Here is a 25,438-nt window from a genome sequence, read left to right on the forward strand (position 1 = left end):
CCAGTCACCAGTGGTGTCCCTCAGGGGTCTGTGCTGGGGCCAGTTCTGTTCAATATTTTTATTGACATGGATGAGGGTATTGAATCTTTCATTAGTAAATTTGTGGATGACACTAAGCCGGGAGCGTGTGTCGATCTGTTGGAAGGTAGGAGAGCTCTGCAGAGAGACCTGAAATGGTTGGGTGGATGGGCAGAGTCCCAGTAGGATGAAGTTTAATAAGTCCAAGTACCGAGTCCTGCGTTTTGGCCACAATAACCCCCTGCAATGTTATAGGCTGGGGGCAGAGTGGCTGGACAGTGCCCAGGCGGAAGGGGACCTACGGGTCCTGGTCGACAGTTGGTTGAACATGAGCCAGCAGCGTGCCCTCGTGGCCAAGAAGGCCAACAGCATCCTGGCCTGTATCAAAAGCAGTGTGGCCAGGAGGACCAGGGAAGTCATTCTTCCTCTGTACTTGGCACTGGTGAGGCTGCACCTTGAGTGCTGTGTCCAGTTCTGGGACCCTCAGTTCAGGAAGGATGTTGAGATGCTTGAATGCAACAAGACTGGCGAGGGGCTTGGAACTCAAGCCCTATGAGGAGCGATTGAGGGAGCTGGGGTTGTTTAGCCTGGAAAAAAGGAGACTCAGAGGTGACCTCATCACTCTCTACAACTTCCTGAAAGGTGGTTGTAGACAGGTGGGGGTTGGTCTCTTTCTCCAGGCAGCAGCGACAGAATGAGAAGACACAGTCTTAAGCTGCACCAAGGGGAATATAGGTTGGATATTAGGAAAAAGTTTTTCACGGAAAGAGTGGTGAAGTACTGGAATTGTCTGCCGGGGGAGGTGGTGGAATCACCATCCCTGGATGTGTTTAAAAAAAGACTGGACATGGCACTCGGTGTTAGGATATGGGTTGGACTTGATGATCTTAGAGGTCTCTTCCAACCTGGTGATTCTGTGATTCTGTGACATGTAATTGATTCCATGGAAGTCAGTGTTCTGGTTCATTTGGTTAAATGCAATAATAGGAACAAGGGAGAGAGCTGCAGGGGGAATGAAGTGACCAAGTGGAGGGGACTGATTACTGCTGAAGAGTGATGGGATGATTGGTTTCCCAGTCAGTGCCCTGATGTGTGCTGTGGTACGCAGCAGTACACCAAGGAGGACACAGGGCACTTGCCTGTGTGAAGCTACTGTGCAAAAGTGTCCGCTTTGGATACCAGCTGTAAACTGACCAGATGATTTTTTTTTCCCCAAGGTGATGGAATATGAATGGGTGCTTAGTGTTGGATTAGCTCTTTGTGAGAGCCCCAGAAGAATGAAAAAGGTTTTGTTTGCCCTTAAACCTATCTGAGTCTTTGGTTTGCTGCATGTGACCATTGCAGTATGACATAGAAATACGAAGGACCAGCTGGCACTAGTGAGGACAGCAATTTCTCTCTCTGAAAAATGCGTCAGCACCAATGCTGTTATAATTAAAGAAATACCAATAGAGTTTAGATTAATTCACTTCTCAAATATTCTGTGTAAGTGTTGATGGACACACAGAGCTGAAGTAATTATTAGTCAACCTGATCATCATGTTGACTTAGTAAATATAATTACACTGGTAAAGACAGGAATTATCAGATGGTCAGGTGTGCTGTGATTAATATTCCATTTTGTTTACATGATTCCAGTGTAACTTATGAATGCCTAGATGCTGCAGTAGGACACTTTTCAAATAGCAGCTGCTGGAATTGTGTTTTACTCTTTTAATGGTTCTTAAGAGTATCAGAGGTCATGTAGGCTGACTAAAAAGTCATGGTGATGAGTACCATAAAATTGCCTAGAAAAAAATGGAATTAGTTATCCTTGGTTTTGGGGAGGTCTCACAGCTGTGTGATGAACCGTCCCCCTCCTCCTCATCCTCCCCTAGCAAGCACTGCTGGTTTCTTGTGACTTGGTGCTGAATCAGTGCTGTTGGATGTGTTGGAACTGCACAATACCCATTCTGTAAGAAGAACTGGAACACAACCAGCCTGGGCGTGCCAACTTTTACCAGTTCACTGACTGGTCAGGTATGACTTTGGGGCCACCAACCACCAGGGACCACCAAAGAGACCCCCAGGACAGAAAAACACATGCGTAAAGGGTAGGAAAAATATGTTAATGATTTGAGGAAAATGATTACCATATGTATGTTTATTCTGGGAAAATCAATGAATATAGTATATAAACTTTTCTGTAGTTAGCATGCACAATATTTCAGAGGAAATATCCCCTTGTGCATATGTCTGAATAAAGAACGCCTGCTTCTTAATGCTACATTGGTGTTAAGGAGGTTTTTTATTTTTAACAGTTTTTGGTACCGTGAGCGCCCTTACTCTTAAGCTTATTGTGTGTATGCATGAGTGTCATAGTGGCAAGGAAGAAACTGAAAATTGTTGCTTACAGAGTATTTTTATAATTTTAATTATAAATGATGATCAACGACATGTTGTAACAGTGAAAATAGATCATCCTAATGCGACTGCATAGTTCAACCATGGACAGATGCTGATCGGTGAAGATGAGACTCTCCTGAATCTGTGTGTGCTGTGGCTAGGGTGGATGTGTCACAGAAAATCAGAAAAACTGGTGGTGGTAGATTTGCACCCCAACAGTTTCTATGCTAGGATATCTGAGAGCTGTCAGACTGAACTACCTCTGTAACACGGGATCACTGGACCAAACTGCAGGAAAAGTAATGCAGATTTTTAGCCAAGGTCTGTTTAAAAAGATTCATTTGCAATTAACAGCTTGTAAGTATTCATTTGTAGAATTTGGAATTGTGTTCTTTATATGATACAGAAATTGGCTAGAGAATATACTTAAACAATTTGAAGTATCAGAAAGCAGGCATTCTTTATTACAGCACTGGATGCATTCAGAGGGTTTTTCCTCTAACTGAATGTGTGTTGTGAAACTTCACAACTTTATTCTATCATGTTCATACGTATTTATTACAGCATATTTCCTAGTGCATAAACATCACTTTTCCTAGAACTGATTGGTATGCATCTGCCTTCAACTGGAAATCCTTTTATGGTCCTAGAGGGCCATCTAAAGGGATCTCAGGTGGTTGTACTCACTGAGTGCCCCCAATGTTACAGATGATCTTGCCTTGAACATCTCTTAGGACATGTACTCTTGTTCTTGTTAACAACTGTACCACAAAAACCACTATGTTCCTCATTATCTATTTCTCCACTGATTCCAGCTACATTTATCATCTTGTGTGTCTACTTCTACATTCTTTTATCTATTTTGCTAGTTAGTCTTTAAACTCTGTTTTGCAACTTCAAGGGAACTGAAAGTTTCTATCCTCCATGTTGTCTATCAGTCAGGACAGTATTTGGCAGAGTTAAATATTCTGAATTGTATCTTGGCCCAGAAGGCAAAGAAGCCAAGAGGTGAAAGCTGCAACAGCCAAGATTAGTCTAGTTTAGTTCGATTATTTTTTTATTAATTATTTTTTATATTAATTATGTATTTTGTTGTGTTCCGTCTTTGTAATTGTCACTGAAAATCAGGAAATAAACTCTCCAACCAGTTTGTTAGGTTAGAAAGTTGACATTGCTTTATTCAGCACTGAGGTACATGGGAGATTGCTCCACCAAACATGTACCCCAATTATCAAAACTTTTAACTATTTATACATTTTAGCAAACAAAGGAATTAGTGTTCATTGGCTACAAGCTATATAGTTGTCTTATTAATAAATATTCTGTCTTCTATTGTTTAATGATTTCTTGCTTCTCATTCTAATTAGTCCACATTTTCACTCTTTTTGTTATATTTTTCCCAGATAGGGAGAGTTACAGTACAGTTGCTGAATTGTCTTTGTTAATTTTTTCGTTTTCTCTGGTATCTGCAAGATACCCTTGTGGTCTATAAATTCTGCATTCCTGGTGTCCACTTCTCAGAAGTGTATCTCTCTCCCAGGCTTTCTTAACTTCCTTCCCCAGGTCTGAGAGCATCGAAGCATGTCAAGCCCTAAACTTTAGTTTGTTTTTCTAACACATGAACATCACCCACATCTTTCCCATCAGTGATTATCTGTTTCACAGGTTAAATTTTCCTTCTTGTTGATTAGGTCCCTACAATTTCCAACACTGCTGCATAAACTCCTTTTTAAAGAAATAGCACTTGTTTGGTACCGTCATGAAACATGTAGTTTTGTACTCTGCTGAAATAACTTTTTCTCCCCAGATAGTGACCCATGGGGATCTAGCAGGACCTGTTTGTCTTTCCCTATGGGAATATATCTTCAGTGGTTTGTAAAGTTGAGTTCACACAAACTTGCATCCAACTGTGTTTTAGGGTTCTCGGGAGTTACCTTCTTTTTCATCAGTGTGTCAGGATTTGGTTTAGTGTTTGTAATGCTGGGTAAGGGGTAGCAGAGAGGTGTATGCTCTGGCATCCACAGCTGCTTTTCTGGAGAGTTGCAGAAAAGGGATAGATGTATCATTTTGGGAATACCTGCTTGCATGCCTCTGGTGAAGGGTAAAAACTATTGCTTATTAAGACTCTTCTCTAAGAAACACGTATTCTTTCAATCCCCACCCCAGTTTTCCATATGTATTCTTTATATGTTTATATGTTTAAATGATGTATTCTTTATATGTTTTCTTTCTTCATAAAGCTGAAGTATTGTTTTGCTTTTACTTTTTGTGTGTCAGACATGCAATTCTAGAGAGGGTATCTGTTACCTCTGGGTTTCTCAAGGTTGGCATGTCTGCCTCGTGTGAGTACAGGAGCAATGGAAAGTAACTGTGCCTTGTGTTTTTGTTCTCTCTTGTCCCAAGTATTGCAAGTGTTTTTGTTCTGAAAAGTAGAAGTCATCAAGAAACATGAGGAGTGACATACGTGTTGGTTTGGTGTGAGAGACTGGAATTTTAAAGGTTAATGATTCAAACAAGTGGAAGTTTGCAAAAGCAGCAGGTGCTTTGCTGAGGCCAGGTTTGTACTTCCTAACCAAAGGGAAGGAGAGATTTTGGGTATGTGGTGATTAAACCTCTGATCTGTATAAGAAGAGCCCAGGTGCAGAGGGAATGTACACCCACCACAGGAGGATGACTAAGACAAATCGACCTTTGTTTAACTGACAAGATGGATTTTAATCCAGATGGGGGAGAAGGCTGGTAAGAACCATCGGAGACCGTCAAAGTGCCTCCAGACTCATTTCTGAGGCCTTCCACAATAGGACTGTGCATGACCAGCAGTGTTGCACCAGACACTGTAAATCTCCTCCCTTCAGGGGAGGCATTTGGGTGTTCCCACCTGAACTGAACTTACACTAACCCATTGAACTCCATGTTTCACGAGCTTCCCCTACCCTTGATGGATCAGGACTACAACCATCACTTTGACCAACAGATATCTAAGCTGTAACAATCAAATCTTGTTGCTGGATCCATGGGTAGTGATATTTATCCTCTCCACTATCTACTCTTAATCCTTTCTTCCCCTTTCTTTCTTTTCCTTATGTATTTTCTTGTATGGCATCTTTGTATTTCTATATTGTTATATTAATGTAGATAATAACCGAAACAGCTACATACCTATTTTCCATTGCAACTAAATTGTTCTAAAATAAACCTGCCATATACATACATAAATATATATGTATACTTATATATATATGTACTGATCTTTCACTGTTCATTCACTCTAATCTGCCCCAGAGGGCCTATTAACATGAACCTCATTTACCCTGCCTTAAGGGGTGGATTGTAACATTTGGTCTTTAGTTTTTTCCTTCTAAAAGGAAAATTCAGGGATTTTTTAGCTCAGTATTGTGGTGGTCTTCACCTTAGGCGGTGTGCTGGTCCTAACTGGGATAATTAGTTTTCTTACTAGCTGGTAAAGGACCCTGTTTTGGATTTCTTCTGGAAACAGTGATGATAACTCAGGGATGTTTTCATTATCTCTGAGCAGTATTTGCACAGAGCCAAGACCTTTTCTACTTTTCACCCCACCAGTGAGGAGGCTGGGGGTGCTCAAGGAGTTAAGGAGGACACAGCCGGGACAGCTGACCTCAGGGCCATCACAGATGGCATGGTGTTATGTTCAGCATACAGAGCCGGGGGAAGAAGGGAGGGGCGGACATTCAGAGTGATGGCATTTGTTTTTCCAAGTCACCGTTAGATGGGATGGAGCCCTGGTGTCTTGGTTCAAGACAATTTTAAGAGGTAGACACTCTCATTAAATGAGTTACCTCTGCTTAGTTTCAACCCATCCCTTTCTACCAATAAAGAGAAAATGAATATGAGCAGAGATAAATGAAAAAACAACAGTTTACTAACAAGCAACAGACAAAAAAAATAACAGCAAATAATCACTAGGTACAAAATTGCTAAATCTCACCAACTCCTGGGGAACAAAGGGGCACCCAAAATGGCAGAAATATGCCTTCCAAGATGGTGCCTGCCACAGGTGAGCACGTGTAGGGAGGCAAAGGGAAAATGGTATCTGACCCTCCCCCCAAGAAGATGGCCTTCGCAGGCAACTGTGTGGTCTGGGAGACAAAGGGGAAGGATGGTGGCAAACCGTCCAGGAAAGGTGAGAGCTTACAGAGCAGTGCTAGTGGCAGGTAAGAATTGCTGGGGTGTGTGAGATCAGTGCTACTGCTCACTGAACATGCTGGATTCTGCCAGTGTTGGTGCTGACTGCCTCAGGTCCCTGCTCTGATGGCGGAGGGAGAACTGACTCTCCACACCGACAAGCAGTGCCTGAGCCTGGATCAGCTTAGGCTTTGTGTGGCTGACAGGTGTTGCAAAATTCACTCTGAAATGGTTTCTGATTGCTAAATGCAGTTTATCTGAGTTGCTACTGTTGCAAGCCCAGAAAAACTCAAGGGAAACAACCCCCTCTTTAGCAGAACCTCAACCTTGAGCAAATGCTACCAGGCAAGAGAGCTCTTTACCCAAGCCAGAAACCACGAGGCCAGAGTGTGCTTTGCTTCAGTGCTCAGACTTAAAAGCCAGGGCAGCCCTCAGCCCTGTTTCTGGCCACGGCACCAGGCCTTAAAGTAGCAATTTTGGGCACAGATAGATATGGAATACAATAACAGTTTGGGTTACCTACAGCGCCTCGGGATGGCCAAACACCTGCCTGAGGAAGCAGCTGTTTGGGGCTAAGTTGTAGCTGGGGTTAGATCACAGGCAGGAATGTATTTGCAAGGCTTTACATGGGCAAAGGCACATCTTGGCAAAGTTAAACCAAAGAATTATAGATAGTTATGACTAACTGATCTGGAAGTTTTAAGATTATTAGATAGTGGTACTCTGTTCAAAAGATGTTTTTGAAATTGGTGTTACTATGTAGCACGTGTTTGGAAAATAATTGCAGCAAGTAGTGCTTAGTCTTGTGAATTCCTAAACATAGACAGTGTTTAGTCCTATATTCACCTGGGTGTGCAAGTGGATATCTTAGCCTTGACAATAAAGACTGTGTGCCTGATGAGAAGGTGTATTTTCACCAGATCACATAGCTGGAATGCAGTCAAAGAGAAGGAACTGGTTTTAGAAGGCTTGTGACCATAAAAAAATAAATGTGAGGAATGGGGTGTTCCCCAAATGACCACCAGAGACCCTCAAGAAACTCCAACTCTAATGTAAATGAATTCTGAGAGGGGATTTAAAGATGTAAAAGAATTCATGGGAATGTTTGGCAATATGTATGATTCCAGGGAAATGTGATGAATGTGTATTAATTGCATAGATATAAACTGGTATGTTAGATGGCTGGGGGGGTGTGGATACAAATATTGCTGCTAGCAAGAATTTTTCTTGCTTCTTTCCAGTCCCATGAGATACTTTTCTCTCTCAGGGAAGATATTTGTAGAGTTCTATAAACAATGAACACCTGCGACCTTGCAAAGCCTTGTTTATAGTATAGTAGAAAAATATTTTGACAATGAATGTTTTAGGATTTTAGCCAATCACCCCAAGGGATGGCTGATCCTTTGACCAATTAGACTATAAAGAAAAAAGTCTATAAAAGAGTTGTAAAATAATTAAGTAAATCAATCTTGCTGCACAATTCCTGCCTGTTGGATCTCTCTTCTCTTCCCTACCACTGCAGGACACTGTGATAGGGGTGTGCATGTTACAAGGAACAATCCCCCACCCAGTGCTGAAATAGATGCCCGCTTTCTAATTCTGCAATGACAGTGTTAAAGAGTTTTGTTTTTCCCAATGTTTTTGGTGACAATTTTTAAGGTGTTACACTTTTCTCAAGGCATTGCATTGGGGATTTACATTGGACAGTGGTGTTGTCACACCCTTTCTAAGAGCTGAATCTTGGAAGAGCAGCCAGGTTCATTAGATCTACTGAACCATAGCCTACTCCTTCTAATAAAAACCACTGCCCCAGTGGTTAAAAAAGGATAGTGGAGAAAACTGGTGCTTGAAAGGGAGAAACTGGCAAAATGTGGGGAAAGAAATTAAAATTAATTCTTTCATATATGAAGTACTAAGGCCTGAACAACAGGCCCTGACTGAGGCCTGAACAACATGTCCTAAGTGAAAGTTGACCTCTAGATGAACCTTATATATATAACCCAATGTTAAATATTGTCTTGGGGTGACTTTATGATGTGTATCCCCTATCGCTGCTTTACACCCAGAAATTAATTTTGTGCCTTTCTATGCCTTTAAATGGAGCCTGAGAGGGGGGAGAGAAAGAAACTGAGTGTACTTCTTCAAAGCAGTTGTTTCAAGGACACAGAGATAGAGATGGCTCTCTGTGTTCAGCTGCGGCGGCAGAGCGAGAGTGGAGAAGCACCCTGCTTGCTTCTTTTTCCAGCCAGTTTTTCGGTTTTCTTTCCCTCTGGAGAGTTGAACTTTGTTTTCCTGGGATTTCGATTTTTTCCCTTCTTCTTTTCTGGACTGTTTCAACATCAGAACACATCGGGAGGATTTTTTTCATCAAGGCCCCGGAGGAGGGCCCATCCCATCCCAGCTCCGAGGAGGAGGAGAGAGGCTACCTACAGAAGTGTACAGGGATTCCTTATGGAACAAGGGCATATGATACCCCTGGAAAGATTGGACAACCCAGGGTTGCTGAGGAAAAGCCCCTGAACTGGCCCCTGGCTGCAGGCAGGCCTGGAAAGCACCTGGCTGCAGGCAGCCCTGAGAGTCCTTGGCAAAGTTATACACTGGTCGGCTCCCCTGCTGATTAGAGGCTGTCTAGAGGGACTGGGCGTGAATCTTTGCAAAAGTAGATATAAGCTTGTATAGTTAAACAGTAAAGGGAGAACGATGCTCAAGTCGTATCGGTGTACGTGTCGTTACTCTGGCCAGCTCTCGACTCGGTCCCTAACACGGAAGGACTCTGAAATTTTCCCAGGTTTTCTCTCCACAGTGAGAGGTTTTCTTATTTAGCATTATTGTCCTTTTCCTGTGTGTTTGTTAAATAAATAGTTTTTATCTCTTTCACTTTCCTCTGAGGAAAATTTATTTTTTCCTGAACCTGGTGGGGGAGGGCTGGTTGTAACCTGCCTTCTATCAGAGGATATTTTCCTCCAAATCTGTCCAAACTGGCACATATATATATTTCCGCCCCCCCCCCCCCCACTCATTAATGAAGTATTATTAGCAATATAATATATATATATCCGCTCATTGGTGAAACATGTATTTCTGTATTTAGAAAATAGACGAGTCCACATCTGGCCTTGTTTGGGGGCGTAGGATCAAAGACAATTCCCTTGGTTCCTCCTTGAGCCTTGGCCAGGCTTTAGGAGAAGCCCAATAGGAGAAGAATGAAACCAGATGTTTCCACATGAGAAATCATGGTTGTTTATTCAACAGTAGAAAAACAGGACCATGTCACAGTGAAGTCGGAAGCCTCATTGCCTGCAGGTGGATGCACTGCAGGGTTTCCCAGTTGCTGGGAGTGGTTCTCCAGTCCTTTGCTGTGACAGTGGCTTCCCCAGTTGTTGTGCATATCTGTATGAAGGGGTAAAGTATTGGGGTAACTGGTGGTATATCTTTCTTAATCACAATTGGCAGTCTTTTGTAGTAATAATTAGATGCATTGCTTAGCGTACGGTTTTGTAATTCTTTGCAGTTTGGCATTATAGTAAATTACACTTATTCCTTAAGTTGCTGTGTCTTTTGTGCTGACCCTGCCCACTGGCACAATAATATGTGACTCACTGTCAAGTGGGTAGGAAAACGTATTCTTATGCTTCCACAGTGCAGCAAGGATGTGTCTTGAATCTGCACTGAACACTGATCTGTCATCATGCAGACTGCTTAAAGAATGGGTATCCAAAAATAGGAGACACTGTTATTTTGTACTTTGGAAAGACTCTTCCAAATGTTATTAGAAGACTTATGTGATGATAACCTAATTTGACCCAACTTTGTATCCAGATGTGATTCTGAGATACTGAGGCTGTGCCCCAGTTCTGTGGAACACTTTTCTGTTCCCTTGGACAAGCTCCCTGGCTTGATCCACTGTGTTCCTATGGATCAGAAATCACCTTCCAGGGATGGGAGCAATTCTGCATGGGGAGACAGCTTGAACTGGCACTTCTCTGATGTGCTCGTGCATCCATAGCCTTCAAATGATTTCTGGAATTTCCTTGGTCTGTTTTCTGGACAAGGTAGCTTTGCAAATCAGAAAGTATCTTGCTGACTTTGGCGAGGGAAGACATGCAGACAATCAGTGTGATTGATAAAGCAAGCTTCGTTTATTGGTAATACAAGGCACTTACATAGTATGAGCATACATGCTTGTCAGTTCTTGATTGGTTTAAACTTATGAAAGCGCATTCTTGTTTCTACATAATTGGGTTAGATAAAAGACTACATTGGCAAGCTTCTATTATTTATGTTTTAACTTGAGAAATCAAAGTTCTTCCTCCCCTCTCATGGTCAGTATATCTTATCAGCACAGCACTGTACCTCCTTAAAACTCCCTTTTGGTTCTCAGGCTTGCTTCTCACACAGGCATTTTCTCATGCAGGCATTTTCTCATGCAGGCCTTTGCTTGTACAGCTCTTTTATTGATCTGTACCCTACAGCTCTATCAATGATCCATGTCCCTGATCCTCTAACCATTCTTCAACAAAAGTAAGTTTACTCTTGTGTTTTATGTAGCATGATTTTTCACCTAGAATGGGGATATGCTTGTGCCACTGCTAGTTTGGGAGGTGTTGAACTGGTGCAGAACAACTGCATCAGATAGTGAATAGAGCTATGGGACAAAGGGGAAATGTGTAGTTATCTTCTATTTAATCTTTAATATTGTGATTGTTAAGGTGTCATTTTACAGTCTAAAAGCTATCATGTTTAAAATCACTGTCAGCATCTCAACTCTAAAGGAGTTCCAAAGATGAGCTTGAGAACTCTATTATGTATCAAAAGTCATGGTTCACTAAAGATTTATTTATGTCATAATATCCCTTCTCCCTCTGATATTCCACAAGCAATGCCTCTCCTCCTCTGAAGGATAACCCCATCAGCCTCTATCTCCCCATCAGCCCTGTCTCAGGTTGCTGAAGCCATCAACATAATATGACAATTGTTGTTCCATTATATTAATTCTCAAAGCTGGCTCCTTTTTAGACCTGTTTGCCTCCTCCTCAGTGTAGCAGGTGCCAGTGTTCAGCGTCTTCATTACTGGAATCCTCAAACAGCTGCTGACTGTGCCACTCCCTGCCAGTTTATCCAGAATGCAGTTCATCCAGAATGCAATTTGCTGGCCTGTGCTTGAGAGCCAGAAGGCTACTAGATGTGTTTTGAGTTCGCAGTGTTGATAATTTGGGCTTTTGGGGTTTTTTCCTGTCCCATTCACTTTGTAGTCTGAAGTGCTCTAAGCCCTAGAAACAACACAGTGCCTTTTTTTTTTCCAAAGTCAGCACATTATCACATGCAATGGGCTGCCCTGACTTGTCTACATATCTAATAGATACATGTCGCCTTTGAAAACTTGAGCCACATTATGCGGCCAGGTTCTACAGGAGCAGCAAGCTGTGAAGTGTCTTGTTTATCTGATCTGTCTTGTCTTTCGAGGTGATTTTTCTTGACTTGCATGTGGAGTTGTTACAGCTAAATTATCTACCAGTTCTCTCTTCCTCCAGGCATGTCAGGTTATTGCTCTAGATATGTGTAAACTCAACAAGTTGCAACACTCCAACAGAAAAATGTGCTCTTAGAAGCTGCTAAAACTTCATTCTCATATATATCAGTCTTTTATAAACAATTCTAGCAGCAGAAGTATAAAGAAGCCTTGATTATTACTAATGTCTTAAGTAAGTTGGAAATCTCCTGAATGACCTACAGAAAGAAGGGGGTTTTTTGTTTTGCTGCTGAAATTTAGTTATTTTAGCACCTTAGTTGAGACTACTTAGCTTTGAGTTAATCCTACAACTGAAAAATATGCAAGTAAGAATGTCACTTTGTGGTTACTGTTACTATAGTCTTTAAAGCTGTGATTTTGGGGCAGGGTGGTGATTGATTGTTTTGAGCTAGGCCATCATAATTATAGGGAAGGTTGTTCTAATACCTGCGTCATAATTACAATTTGCCATTTGTTTGTTAATGCCAGTTAATGTTTGTTAATGCCATTGCTGTGTTTATATAGATTGCTGGAATTGCAAACATGCTTATAAAGAAAAAATCAATGTAAATTCAGCTAATCAATTAACATGCATTTTTCTAGGCACAGAGGGCTTGTGGCCTGTCAGTGATTGAGGCACAGACCCAGACCGGCAGGGAATCTGAATCGTTTATTCAAAGGAGTGAGCTGGTTTTATACACTTTTCCAAGGCACAGTATTTCATTATGTGGTAGTTCTCACTACTAACGTGACCTATCCTGTGTTGCCACCTCAGCAACACACTTTCTAAAGGTCTTTCTGTGGGAGGATCACTCGCTGTTCACCCATCCGGTCAGCTCCTCTCTGTGGGGGTCTGCCGCATGACATCTCCTCCTCCCAGGGTCTGGCGGAGACAAGCTTCTCTGTGCTGCCCTGTGCTCCTTTGTGCTGCCATGTGATTCTTTGTGCTGCCATGTGCCTCTGCAGGCAGATCCTACAGCCTGCAACTCAACTCCATCTTATTTCTCCCCATAATTCCCCCTTTTTTGTTTTATACAAACAAGAATTATGAAACAAAACATATTTAACATGAGAACATGTTTGGCCCACTGCCTGAACCAAATAAGCTCCATCACAAAAGCAGTATCTTTCTTATGAACAGGGGGATAGATGAAAACACTCGATAACTAGTCTTATGTATGAAGACAGTGATTAAACAGATAGAACTCTGAGAAACAACGTAAAGTTGTCTAAAACTTTTACCACCACCCAGTCTGCAATTGCTGGGAGGTCCTGTTTCACAGTGAAGACTTGGAGAGAGTCTTTCTTGGGCAAGACTTCCAAGTTTACCTCGAAAGAGGGTCCAGCTTTTATAAGATCAAATCAACAAGTCAAAGTGACTTGATTACACCTTTAGGGCAGAAACACCTGGGTCTGATGGTATAATCTCCAGTCAGCCAGGGCTAGGGCTTCGCCAGAGCCTCAAGCCTTGACTGAGAGGTTTCCCTGAAATACTTAAAAAATTGCCTAAAAACTTTATTAATATCAGTTAGGAGGAACATGACTTCAGAAGAGTTTCTCTTTTCCACAAGCTGATTATGAAGCTGAAGTATCCAAGGCTGGTCAGACCACTCTTGCAGGTACCCATATTGGACCAGAATCTGTGGCAACACAAGCACATCCTCGCCCCCAGTTTATCAATGGAAAGGGGCCTTCCCATTTTCCACTTTCAAGATCCTAACAAGTACTTCAGCTTTTTCTAAGTGAGCCTGTGATCATTCTGAATGCGATTGAAAAATTAAGAACATATAAAACTTTTTGCAGTCTTTTGTGGGGGTATGCCCCATTTTTGCACCTCCCCCCCCCTTTTTTTAACAATTTGAACTTGAGAGCACTATAGGTCCGTTCTGCACATTCACTTTTATGGGCGGAAGCAAAAATATATGTGGAAGGGGTAGCAATCGTAACGAACATATTTCAACCAACCAAATTCAGGAAAATGTGTAACATAACATGCAGTTTCCTTACTATGAACAGTAAAATAATACATCTAATAGAACAACAAGTGTGCACTGAGTAAAAATAAGCAAGGTTGTTATCCTCAACTGCTTAAATACTTCACCATTTCACAGAATGTATACAAATCCAGGCCTTGGACATTACAATTATAATAATATTAACTCTCTAAGTGGTTTCAAAAGGTAACAAGCCCTGAGTCAGAAGCTGCTGCAGGATGAGAGGGTTGCCATCTTTCATTCCAGTGGTAACCTTTTCCACATCAGGGAAGCAGCAACGTGGGAGCTGTTCTTCCAGTTTCTTCAAGTAGGAAAAGAGTACTTCGAAAAAACATACCAGTTAATTTCTGCTTGAAAATATAGCTTACAAATTATGATTATTACAGGAACATCCCTAACAAAAAGCAATTAGAACAATGCGGTTCTAATTGACAAGGTGGTGTGGTAAAAAAGCAATTTTTGAGATAGTCCAGGATTGTGGCAACATTTTGAGTAACAAAACCAGAAGAGTTCTATGGACCAGCTGCAGGAACGACATACCTAGCCCGCAGCCACCCCCGCACAAGCCAGTGCAAATGCTGAATGCTGCAGCCACCTTCCACCCCCGAGGAAGGGGCCATCGGTCCACTCAGTCCTTTTCTCCAGCACAGTATCAGCTCCCGAGGGTCCGCAGGGAACGGGAGCCTGGCTGTAGCAGCACAGTTCGGGCGGCCGTGCGGGTCCCGCCAGCTCCTCTCCTCCCTTCCCATATGCAGAGAGCCGCGCTCACGCCACCAGATTCGCTGTGTTGCTGGCAGGGTGTTCACCCACCAGCACTTCCCAGCTCTGCCATGTGCTGGCCGCTGCTTCCCAGCTCTGCCATGTGCTCGCTGGTGCAGCGCAGCTCTGCCATGTGTTCACCACTGCTTCCCAGCTCTGCCATGTGCTCGCTGCCATGTGCTGGCCGGTGCTGCGCGCTCACCGGTGCCTCGCCCCCGTGGCCCTGCACGCTCTCCCCCCGCCGCGTCTGCCGCCGCCGCCGCTGCACTCTTGCAGAGGGCAGAGAGGGAACACGCTACCAGGAAGGGCCCCCCCAGCTCCAGCCACTCGCCGCGACCCAGCTCCAGCTGATGCTGCATGGCACGTGGCGGCGTGAGCTCTTCTACGGTACCGTCCGGTTCCCCTCCAGGGTCAAACGGGTCGGGGGATGAGGGGCCCCTTCTGGTTCTCCTCCCTCAGCCCCAACAGACTTACGGTTCACTGGCAGCACAGAAGGGGTCGGCACAGCTGCTGCGGTGGCACAAGCGTCTTTCTTTATCCGGTCTCTGGGTGCTGCAGGCACCATGAGCGCCTTACACACTGTCCTCCACGGACACAAAAGCTCCATCAGCGCTGCATCGCCTTGCGCAACTCGGTTCCACAACGCATCTGAAGCGTCCCATGTCCAAGGATCAAAAATATTGGTCCTATCTAAAGTTCAGTCACAGTCTTTTGCCCAGAACAAGAGTTTGTTCAAACCTGTAGACTCAACTTTCCTGCCATGTTTCTTTAAAATCCGTTCCAATGTCTCTGTGACATTGTTAGTGGGATACACCATCCCCCGTCGTTCCCCATGGCTCACCTACAACTTGCAGGGATCAATCGCTGGCCAGCTTCCCGGCTTCTTTCAGCAGCACTTCAAGTCCCACAGGGCTCACCAATGGACACGCAGTTAGGCGTGTAATAAATTCCTCACACAGGGACACCATTTGTCGGTGATTGAGGCACAGACCCAGACCAGCAGGGAATCTGAATCATTTATTCAGAGGAATGAGCTGGTTTTATACACTTTTCCAAGGCACAGTATTTCATTATGTGGTAGTTCTCACTACTAACGTGACCTACCCTGTGTTGCCACATCAGCAACACACTTTCTAAAGGTCTTTCTGTGGGAGGATCACTCGCTGTTCACCCATCCGGTCAGCTCCCGGCAGGCTCCTCTCTGTGGGGGTCTGCCGCATGACATCTCCTCCTCCCAGGGTCCTGCCGTGTGCTCCTTTGTGCTGCCACGTGCCTCTGCAGGCAGATCCTACAGCCTGCAACTCAACTCCATCTTATTTCTCCCCATAGTGGCCTGGTCATGCTACAGCATTTTAACTTTTGAATGTTTAGCTCCAGCTTTGGATGAAACAGCAGGAAGCATGAAAGAATAGAAGAGCAAGCACTTTCTCCTGTTAGTTTACCTATTTATTTGGTTGCTTGTGTGTTGTGAGCTGTGTTCTATGGGATTTTGAATTTATTTTTTTCTTTGCTTGCATAAGAGAGGTTTTCATTTTCTTGCACTGTTGTATGTATCTGAAAAGGTTTTTTCCTTTCGTCTTACAGGAGGAAAATGGCTCAAACTACTGCACCAGCAACGTCCATCCATGATGAGGAATCCTTGGAAAGCAGAATGGTGGTTACGTTCCTCATATCAGGACTTGAGTCAGTGGTTAGTAGAGAAGTTAAGCTTCTGTGTCATAAATCTGTCTTGGTATTTGCAGGATTACTCCAGTATATCGCTTCCCACTGGGCAGCAGGGAAGGTGGATTGTTGTATCTTTACCATATTGTGTGTTGTCCAACCAGCTGTAACTCTATCTTTTCTTGGGATAATTCATGCTAACAGTAATCTTGTTTCTTGTGGTGTGGTTGTTTTAAAAATTATTTTGTCAAATAAAAAAATGAGAAATATTTGTTGATTGCTTAGGTACAGCATGGTTGAACGGCAAGAGTGTATTCTGGTCTTTGTCATATGAAATGTAGAGTGAATAAATCATTTTGAGGCTAATGCCTTGTCCTTAGCTGCTGTACCAACTCAACAAAACTTGTTCAGAAAATACTTCTTTTTGTTGGCATATCACCTGTTTTGTAGAAGTTATTTAATTGTGTGGTGGGGTTTATGGTTGGCTGGGGCTGTGAGTGGAAATGACTGTCCTGTTTACTTGAAGTTGGGGCACTGTCAAAATTTGGTTCTTTAAAATTGGAGTTTTTTAATGATAAGCAAGAACAAACATTTTCTTTTTAGCAATGAGACTTTGAGTGGAACAGTTACAAGACAATAGATTGCAAGTCTTTTATTCCATTGGATATATTTGGTTCTTAAAGCCTTTGTGTCACTTTTTCTTTGTTGAAAGTTGGAGTAAGACAGTATGATTAACATGGAAGTGATAATTTAACATGGATTAATGTCATAAATCATTTTAATTAAAACCAATGCATCTCTGAGTCTATACAAAGCCTTAATTTTGCTAATGCATCTACAATGCGTTTAATATTTCTGATGAAGCTTTCCAAATGTGTAAATTGTGCTTTGCTGCTGGCTGATGTTGTGTTGCTCACAGTACCTTCTGAAGGGTGGATGTTGGCAGCAGTATAGTAGTTGTTTTACATGATATCACATACATTTTTATTAACTGTATCTTAACTATGCTAATAAAAGCCTTTTCTTTTTCTTTTTATAGTGTAAAGAACTTGCCAAGTCCAAGGCAGAAATTGCCTGTATTGGTGTATATGAAAGAACTGTTTTTGTAGTTGGAACTGAGAGAGGAAAAGCCTTTGTCAACTCTAGGGAAGATATTAAGAAGGATTTTAATGAATACTGTAAGTTTTGATGTTTCATTTTTGTATGTCACAAGCTGCATAATGTGTGTATATATATGTATAGTAATATGTATAATAATACTAATAATTTTGGGGAGCAAAATTCTGTCTATCATTGCTGCATGCTATAATTATGTTTGCTATGGCAAATTGAGCTGTTTAGGAACATAAAAGTGAGCAGTAACAGTGGTCTTGTTTGGAATGTTATTTGTACAATGGCTGGAAATGTTCATTTTTTCTTAGATAATGTGACAGACTAGTACAGTAAGAAGTATTAGACTGTCCACCCTTATAATACATCCTGCATTTCCTAGTGTGTGTTAATTTTTCTTTGTATCCCCTCCTCCAAACTTTTTTTCCACTCAGGAAGACTGAGGAGAACACTGAACAGGTAGAGGAGTACTTCTGTCAGCTCAGGTGGTCCTGGTTCTTCAAATCACTTCATGCCTTACTAAAGCAGATGGACAGTTTTGACAAAATAGTATTTTTTCATGTAGCTTTTTAATATCATTTTTATTTAGTAGACAGAAGTATGCATCTGTACCGTAATGACTTAAAATTACACCTGCATTGCTTTTGTACTCCTTTAAGTACATCTAGGGTGTGCTTTTTGTTTAATTTCATTTTTACAGTAAAACAGTGGAACTTTTGTGTTCATAAAACTTGATTCATTGAGTACAGGACAGTACTTCTAGGGATAGGTTTCAAAGATTCGGTGACTATTTGGGGGAGCATTGATGTGCTCATTTAGGGATGTGGTGGTGGTGGACAGTGCCTAATGAATAACAAAATGTACATTTATTTGCCTAGGGAAAGAGAGAAGATGCAGGTCAAGGGTGGGGTATTGTACTAGTTTGAAAACAAACTAGTGGGAGGCATCAAGTCAGAATAACAATTTAATAGGGAAATAAAAGGAAAAAAAATAAAGGCAGACAACACTGGGTTAAACTGACAGAGTCAGGATACAACCTGGCACCCTGTTAGTCAGGGTGGTGGTGCCAGTCCGATAAAATGGTGGCTGCGGTCCTCCTGAAGTGATGGATGTGGTTCTGTCAAAGCAGTGATCCTGTAAAAAGGGGCTGCTCTTCCTCAGAAGGTGGCTATGTAGCTCCTGTCCTCTGGGAATCTAGTGGAAAGGTTATCTCAGGTGTTCAGAATCTCAGATTATAGCCAGGATGGAATGCTTGGTTCCTCCCTCTGGGTGGAGCATCTCATAATGGGATGATGAGTTATGTGGCAGGGCATTGCTGGGCTCATTAACAAAAGATAGTCTGGAGGCAGGAAGCAAGGAAGCTGCCCCACCTGATTTCAACAGCTCATGAGGATGGTAATAGAATACACTGCAACCCAGGACGGGTATGATAGAAGAATCAGTCTGAGGAGGAGTTTAAAAACAACTGTCAAGTTGTTGTCAAGTTAAATACTGCTTGGAAAGCAACTATGTTTTGTCTGTAACAGAAAGACTTACTCACAAAAATGCTTTTGCTGCTAGGTAAAATTCTCTTGGAGGCTCTGTCTCAAGGTCGGTTGTTTGTGGTAGGGCTCTAGGTTTTTTTGTCACTGTCCTACTGGTATGGACAGTGACTTTCTGTGCACATACTTACTCAAATGAAAGTCACCATGATGTTGGGTTGTAACAGATCACTGATATCAAAATGTAGAATTGCAACCTGATTGAGGAATCAAGTATAAGATGAATCCTTTTCTTTTTGTTTTTTTTTTTTCGCATTTTTTTACAGGGACGATCTTCTAATACTGCTCTTTGTGAAAACTGCTATCTGAGTACTGGGGCAGGAGTTCAGTTTTGCACCTGATTTCTTTTTTTGTTCTGTTTTTGTTGCCTAAAGGCCTTCCCTGACATCCTAGGTACTATGTTTTATTACCAGTACAGTGCTATCATGGGCCCTGATATAACAGGGCCTTTGTGTACTGGACACATCTATTAGTAAGGAGTTTGAAATTATGGAGATTTGCTGTTTGATCTTCTGGCTAGATCTCTCTTTCAGATTTTGTACTGTGGGAAGCACTGGCTTCTCATCCATGCTTGTGTTTGGCTGTATGAGATGTGGTTTCTGTAGATGCATGCCTGTGTTTAAGTCCTACATTAGTTTTGATAATCCTCAGCTTTTGCTTTATTCCAGTTACAAGATACTCGTTCTTGGGCTGTGTTTTTGTACTGTCAGGCTGATAAGATTAAACAGTATTAACTTCGAAAACAGTGTTTTCATTATGATTCTTGCTGAACATTATGCTGTAGATCTGTGTGAACAAGGTCAACTAATGTCAGTCATTGCTTTCATGGTTTCACAAAGTGCACATCTCCCATGCTTTCAGGGGAATCTTGATGCTGGAAGTAGTTTTCTTCCGTCCTGACAAAGATGTTGATAATTCCAAAAAACATTACTTCAGAACAACAATTTTTAGAAATAATAGCATTACATATTCCTGGTGATGCTGATTCCATCACTGCCTTTGACAGCTTTGAAGTCTTGATGAAATTTATAGTATAATATCTTTTGGTCTAAAATGTAGAGCTGTGGAGGCAACAGTTCCTTTCCTCTTGAACCGTGTTTCTTCAGTTCAGTATGAAAGTGAGCAATAGGCAGTGGTAGTTGAGATTTTAGTAGGTGTTTCATAAGAATCCAGGAAGGACAAAGTTCTTTGTATTTTTAACAAGTGAGAGTTGAGTCCTTCTTGTTACTTTAGGACTAATAAAAGCTTCTAAGAGATTCTTACGTTGCTGTTAGAATGAAACCTTAAAAAATTCATCTGTGATGTCAGTCTCTGGAGCACATGGTAATGACAATATTGAGAATACCCTCTTCACTTGTGGGTATCTTCATTTTTCTTTAAATATGGAAACAGAAGTTTAGTTACTAAGCACACCTCTGCTTATATCTGACTGTGCAAGCCAGCACATATCTCCAGTCTTTATTTCCACATTTTTCACAGCTCCTCACAGCTCCCAACTCCTAATTTGAGTAGCGTATGAAAAGTTTTCAGAATTTGTGGGGCTCAGGCTTCAAACCTGCAGCTTTTTTTTTTTTAAATTAGTGAGTATAAATTAGTGGGCTAAACTGATGAAATGTATATATGAGGTTTATGAAGGAAATAGCATGTACACTTTTAAGCAGTACAGAACTGATAAAAATAATAGTAGTTCAGTGAAGCAGCACTGGAGTTTGGTTTCCTGTGGCTTTCATTCATGATGACTTTCACCCACATGGATTCCCTAACGCCTTGCCACAGGGCAAGGAGGAGCCTTGCTCATATCTGGTTTGCCTTGTTACCTTAAAAAAATGTGTTAGGAGTTAATTATAACAATGCTTTTAAAAATCTTAGTATGGGTTGTGTAATAAGTGTTGAAAAGCCACTCAACAGGCATTAATTATTTAAAACTGAGTCGGATAATGTATTCTTCTGAGCTCTGCTTAATGAAGATGGCTGTGAGCCCTATGTTGCGGTGAAATGGACTGGTTCAATCAGTTTAGAACTAAATGTGCTTGTATGCAGAACACGTGATTTGGGTAACCTGCAGTGTCTGATATTCTAGGCCTGTGTAAGGAATTGTGTGTTGAAAGAGCATGTACTTGGAGCACCTGCTCATATTGAGCACATGGACAGGTGTAGATACTTGTGCGCTGTAAGCAATCAAGATCATACACATCTTGCTCTAACAGTACCTCTTTGTTTTAGTTGCTGTCCCCTGCTAAAGTGTATTGTGTGGTCCTCAGTTCCTCTTACATGGCCTTGGCAAGATGAAGTGCCTCTGTCATCTGTGGATTGCTGTGGAGTTGTGGGTTATCAGCTGTCCTGAGCAGGTGACTTAGTCCTGGGGTATCTGAAGAACGCTGTTCCCTTCATGTGTTCATCTTTGTAATTGTGGCAGTTTCCCTTGGGCTCTGTGGAATTCATTCTCATTTGAACGTGAGCTGGAGATAGTTTATAAAACAACCAAAGAAACCCCAAAACCCAGAGGAAGCCTTACTTTCCCCTGATTGTATTTGCCTGTTAGAAGGGAACTTTCAGAAGAGCTTCCTGACTCAGAAGCACCTTTTTGGTCACCTGTTCAGGACTTTGAAAGATATTTACCCAGAATTATGTGTTCCATCCCATCTGCCAGGGAGACAATTCTTCTCCAAGAATCCTGGTTGCCTCTGCTAGCATTTCCACTGGTACTGGCTGCTACACCATTAATATGTAGGTTGCAGGGAAACTTAATCATTCTGGCTCTGCGACTTTTGGCCAGCTCTCCCAGTCATGCCTCTCTTTTCTTCGGTGGTGCCAAAACTTTGAGCTCACTTGCCTGAGATGAGGCCATCTTTTGTACCTGTAGGTGGTTCATCTTGGTTGATAGGTCATTTATTTTTGGAGTCTTCATTTTTCTTCTGATGGCCTTGGGTTTCCACACTGATCTTAACAATGCATCTGGTATGGGCCAGAGTTTGACTTCAAGTCCTGCTAGAGACTTTGGGCCAGGGTCTTTCACTCTTCTTGCCTGTACCTCCATGTCCATCCAGCCACAGGTTGCGAGAACTTCTTGTAGCTTCAGGCGTGCTCAGAATCTGGGTGTTTTTAATGAACACAGCCATTCCTCCTGCTCAGGATGAATGAATGGAATGCAATTCTCCACAGACTTTATGGGAAAGATTGCTCAGCTTTGGCTCCTCAGTATGTTTCTTTGGTATGTGAATTACTGTTTCCTTTTGGATGTACTCCATCATCTGCAGGCGAGTAAAATGGTTCTTCCCATAAACTAGGCTACTGTGGACCTGCTTGAAGATCTGCAGCTAGGCTTCTGTCTCATTGAATCCTTCTGGCCTTTGAGAAAATAGAACTATCAGGTTTTCTGGGGAATTCTTATTCTGATATTGTGCTCCTTTATGTCTTTATAAGCAATGTAATGCTTCAGCAGTTTAAAGTGGGATGGAAAAAGCAAACAAAACCAGAACCTTGAAAGACTAGATCTTACTGGCTTAAAAAACAAAACACACTTAAAACCACCATGTCTCTAACAGGATTGGCAACTACTTGAGAGTCTCACTACTTGTGAGACTACTTTGGCCTGTTGTAATTTTCAAATGAATACCTGAAATTGGCATTTTTGTCTTGTAGTATCTTGTCCCTATATTCTAGAGAGATCTAAGCGTCTCTGACTGAAGTTACACCATGTCTAGTGTCTTGCTATGTGAATGCTGGCTTCCTACTCCATAGCTGTAGTTATAGCTTTGCAGTAATTGTCCTCACTTTAGGTTTTGACTTCCAAAGAAGCTGCTGTTCACTGTGCATGATCTCTCTGGAGAATGAACTTTTTAGCTTAATATCCAAGAAGGTTTCAAATGCACAAAAAGACTCAGTAGAGCAGTTCTTTAGTATATAAGGATATACAAATGGGATTTTGAGTAGTCAGTCTCTACATCACACCTCCACTGGAGACCATGAAGTCTACTTCATCCCAGCTGTTCATCCCCACAGGTTGGTCCTAATTGATGAGATGTGCCTGTACTCCAAGTTGCCTGACTAATACGTTTTTTCCAAAGTAGAAGTATTTTGTGAAATAAAATAGTCAATACTTCTTTTGTGATTGAGGTTTAAAAAATTGTTAATATTCTCTGTTGTATGACACTGGGTGCAATTAGTTCTAATACTGGCAATAATAAAAGCAATGCTAGCAACAGGGCCAGATGTACAAAACAACTTAGGTACCTAAAAATCTAGAACAGGGCTTCTGAAAGTCAGTGTGACATCTAGTTATAGGCATCTAAATAGCTCATAAATCAGTATTTTTGTTTGTAACTGTGTTTTCTTTGTAGGTGGTAGTATCTAAAACACAGGTACAGAAATACATGACTTCAGTATTTTCTAACCAAAGCTCAGTGAAGTGTATAACCTATTGGTATAAATATAAATTTTCCCACGATGAAGCTCTAATTGGCATGTCCTGCTGGCTTCTTTCATTTTTCTAATGGATGAAGCTATTTACGTTTTGATCCTGCCTGTGTATCATGTATGTACATTCACCATAAGCAGTGCTGAACAGACTGTGGTACTGCAGACCAGAGAGCATCATGCAGAGATCTGGGGTTTAGAATCTGGTAGGTGGGAGTCAAGCTACAGTAGCATGAACCTTTATATTAATTCAGTAGCTCTATGTTAACTTTAAACTAGTGATGAAAAATGTATTTGAAATCTGTTCAGATAGCCCCCAACACTGTAGCTTGCTAGTTAGTGTGAGTACTGTTCTGCTAGTCTGGATGTAGTCTTTCTATCATACTTTATTTGGATGCTGCAGTAATGATGTCAATAAAGTATTAATATATTTGATTTGCTTCTTCCTTGCTGTTATGATTACCTGTGATTATGCACTGTCTTGTCATGCCTGTAGTAATATAGAAACCGTATCTAAATGGTGTGTTTAGCTTTTCAGCTCTAAAGCAGGATGTCTCAGATTTGAAACTGAGCAGAGACTGAATCCCCTGACCTATATGGAAGCAGCCTAATACCTTTTCAAGTATTACTCTAATAACAGAGGTTGTTAGTGGGTCTAACGGCCATTGATTGTGTTTGTTCACATTATGTCTAAAGGACAGTGTTCATCATTGTCTTTGTCTCAGATTATGTGCTATGGTATTATAGTGAAAATACCATTCTGGAGCTAGCTGACATCTTTTTATATTGCTCAGAGCCTAATCCCTTGATACTAATGAAGCTAGTTTAAAGATACCAGGTTTTTTTGAAGATCATGTGCCAGTGTGGAAACTGATTTCCCACAGTCATTGTCTCTGGCCTTGAAGTATTCTGTGGCCAGCAGAGATTTCTGTGGTGTTTATGCTCCTGAAGCTACAGAATATTTTGGAAGATAAAGGAATCATTGAATTGTAGATATAAATAGTAAATCAAAGAAAAATAATAAGAGCCAGGCAGAGGATTAATGCTGACAAAACACTGGTGGACTTGCATGTATGTATGATGTCACTGATCTGCTACCTATTTAATGCAAATGGGGACTGTATCTGTGATTCTTGCTTTAGCTTTTAAAACAACGTCTGCTGAGTATTTTTTTTGAGTATCTGCCGGAACAGGCTCTTCCCAGTCACTGTTAATAGGAACTTAACTCAGCTGTGGCTCTCAGTTTTGTTCCTGAGTTTTCACTTCCCTTTTGGCAACGGATAACTTGGAATAACTTATGCTTCTCCCAGTGGCCAGACCAGCAGAGACAGGTGGCTGCTCCTGGCCACTCTGACTGTGGCTTGCCACCATTGCCCAGACTTACTGTACTGGCAGACATGAGGTATTTATTCCTGCCATGTCTGTCACTTGGGAGTTAAGACCAGGCATCTCTTCTGGTGGAAGGGATCATGTGATTGTTCTCTTGTCCTTTTAACATTACCTGAGCGAGGTTGCATCCTGCCTGTTTAGTGATGTGTTAATGCTAACCTGCCTGTCTCTGTTTGGGGTCAATTAGGGAATGGTTTCCTAATCTTTTTTTCTAGGGAGAGGTGTGCACAAGGTATATAAGGATATCTTTGTTTATTCATTAAAATAATCCTCAATGATCTCAAAGGTCTTTTCCAAACTAGTTAATTCTGTGATTCTGTGGAAAAAACATGAAGCTTCAGATGTTCTTACTGGAAAGCAGGGACACTTTTCTACAGACATTGTGTCTGCCACCAACACTTTAGGATTGTGTTTTCTCCATGTTACTTACATTGTACTCTGTTTGTTGGAAGCAGTAGTTCATACTTTGCATCTGTTTCTGTCCCACCCCTAGC

General features: G+C 41.7%; 1 protein-coding gene across 3 annotated transcripts in view; it reads left to right on the plus strand.

Moving 5' to 3' along the window:
• The window catches only part of GTF2I (general transcription factor IIi), a 104,704-nt gene that overhangs the window by 3,298 nt on the left and 75,968 nt on the right, over nt 1-25,438 (plus strand). For all 3 annotated transcript variants that reach the window (XM_032129557.1, XM_032129555.1, XM_032129558.1), the window contains exons 2-4: nt 10,995-11,085; nt 16,411-16,516; nt 17,528-17,666. In XM_032129557.1, coding sequence (XP_031985448.1) covers nt 11,045-11,085; nt 16,411-16,516; nt 17,528-17,666 — 286 coding nt within the window. In that variant the 5' untranslated portion in view covers nt 10,995-11,044. The remainder of the gene's footprint in view (nt 1-10,994; nt 11,086-16,410; nt 16,517-17,527; nt 17,667-25,438) is intronic.

Source organism: Corvus moneduloides, chromosome 20 (assembly GCF_009650955.1).
Source record: "Corvus moneduloides isolate bCorMon1 chromosome 20, bCorMon1.pri, whole genome shotgun sequence".
Classification (NCBI taxonomy): Eukaryota; Metazoa; Chordata; class Aves; order Passeriformes; family Corvidae; genus Corvus; species Corvus moneduloides.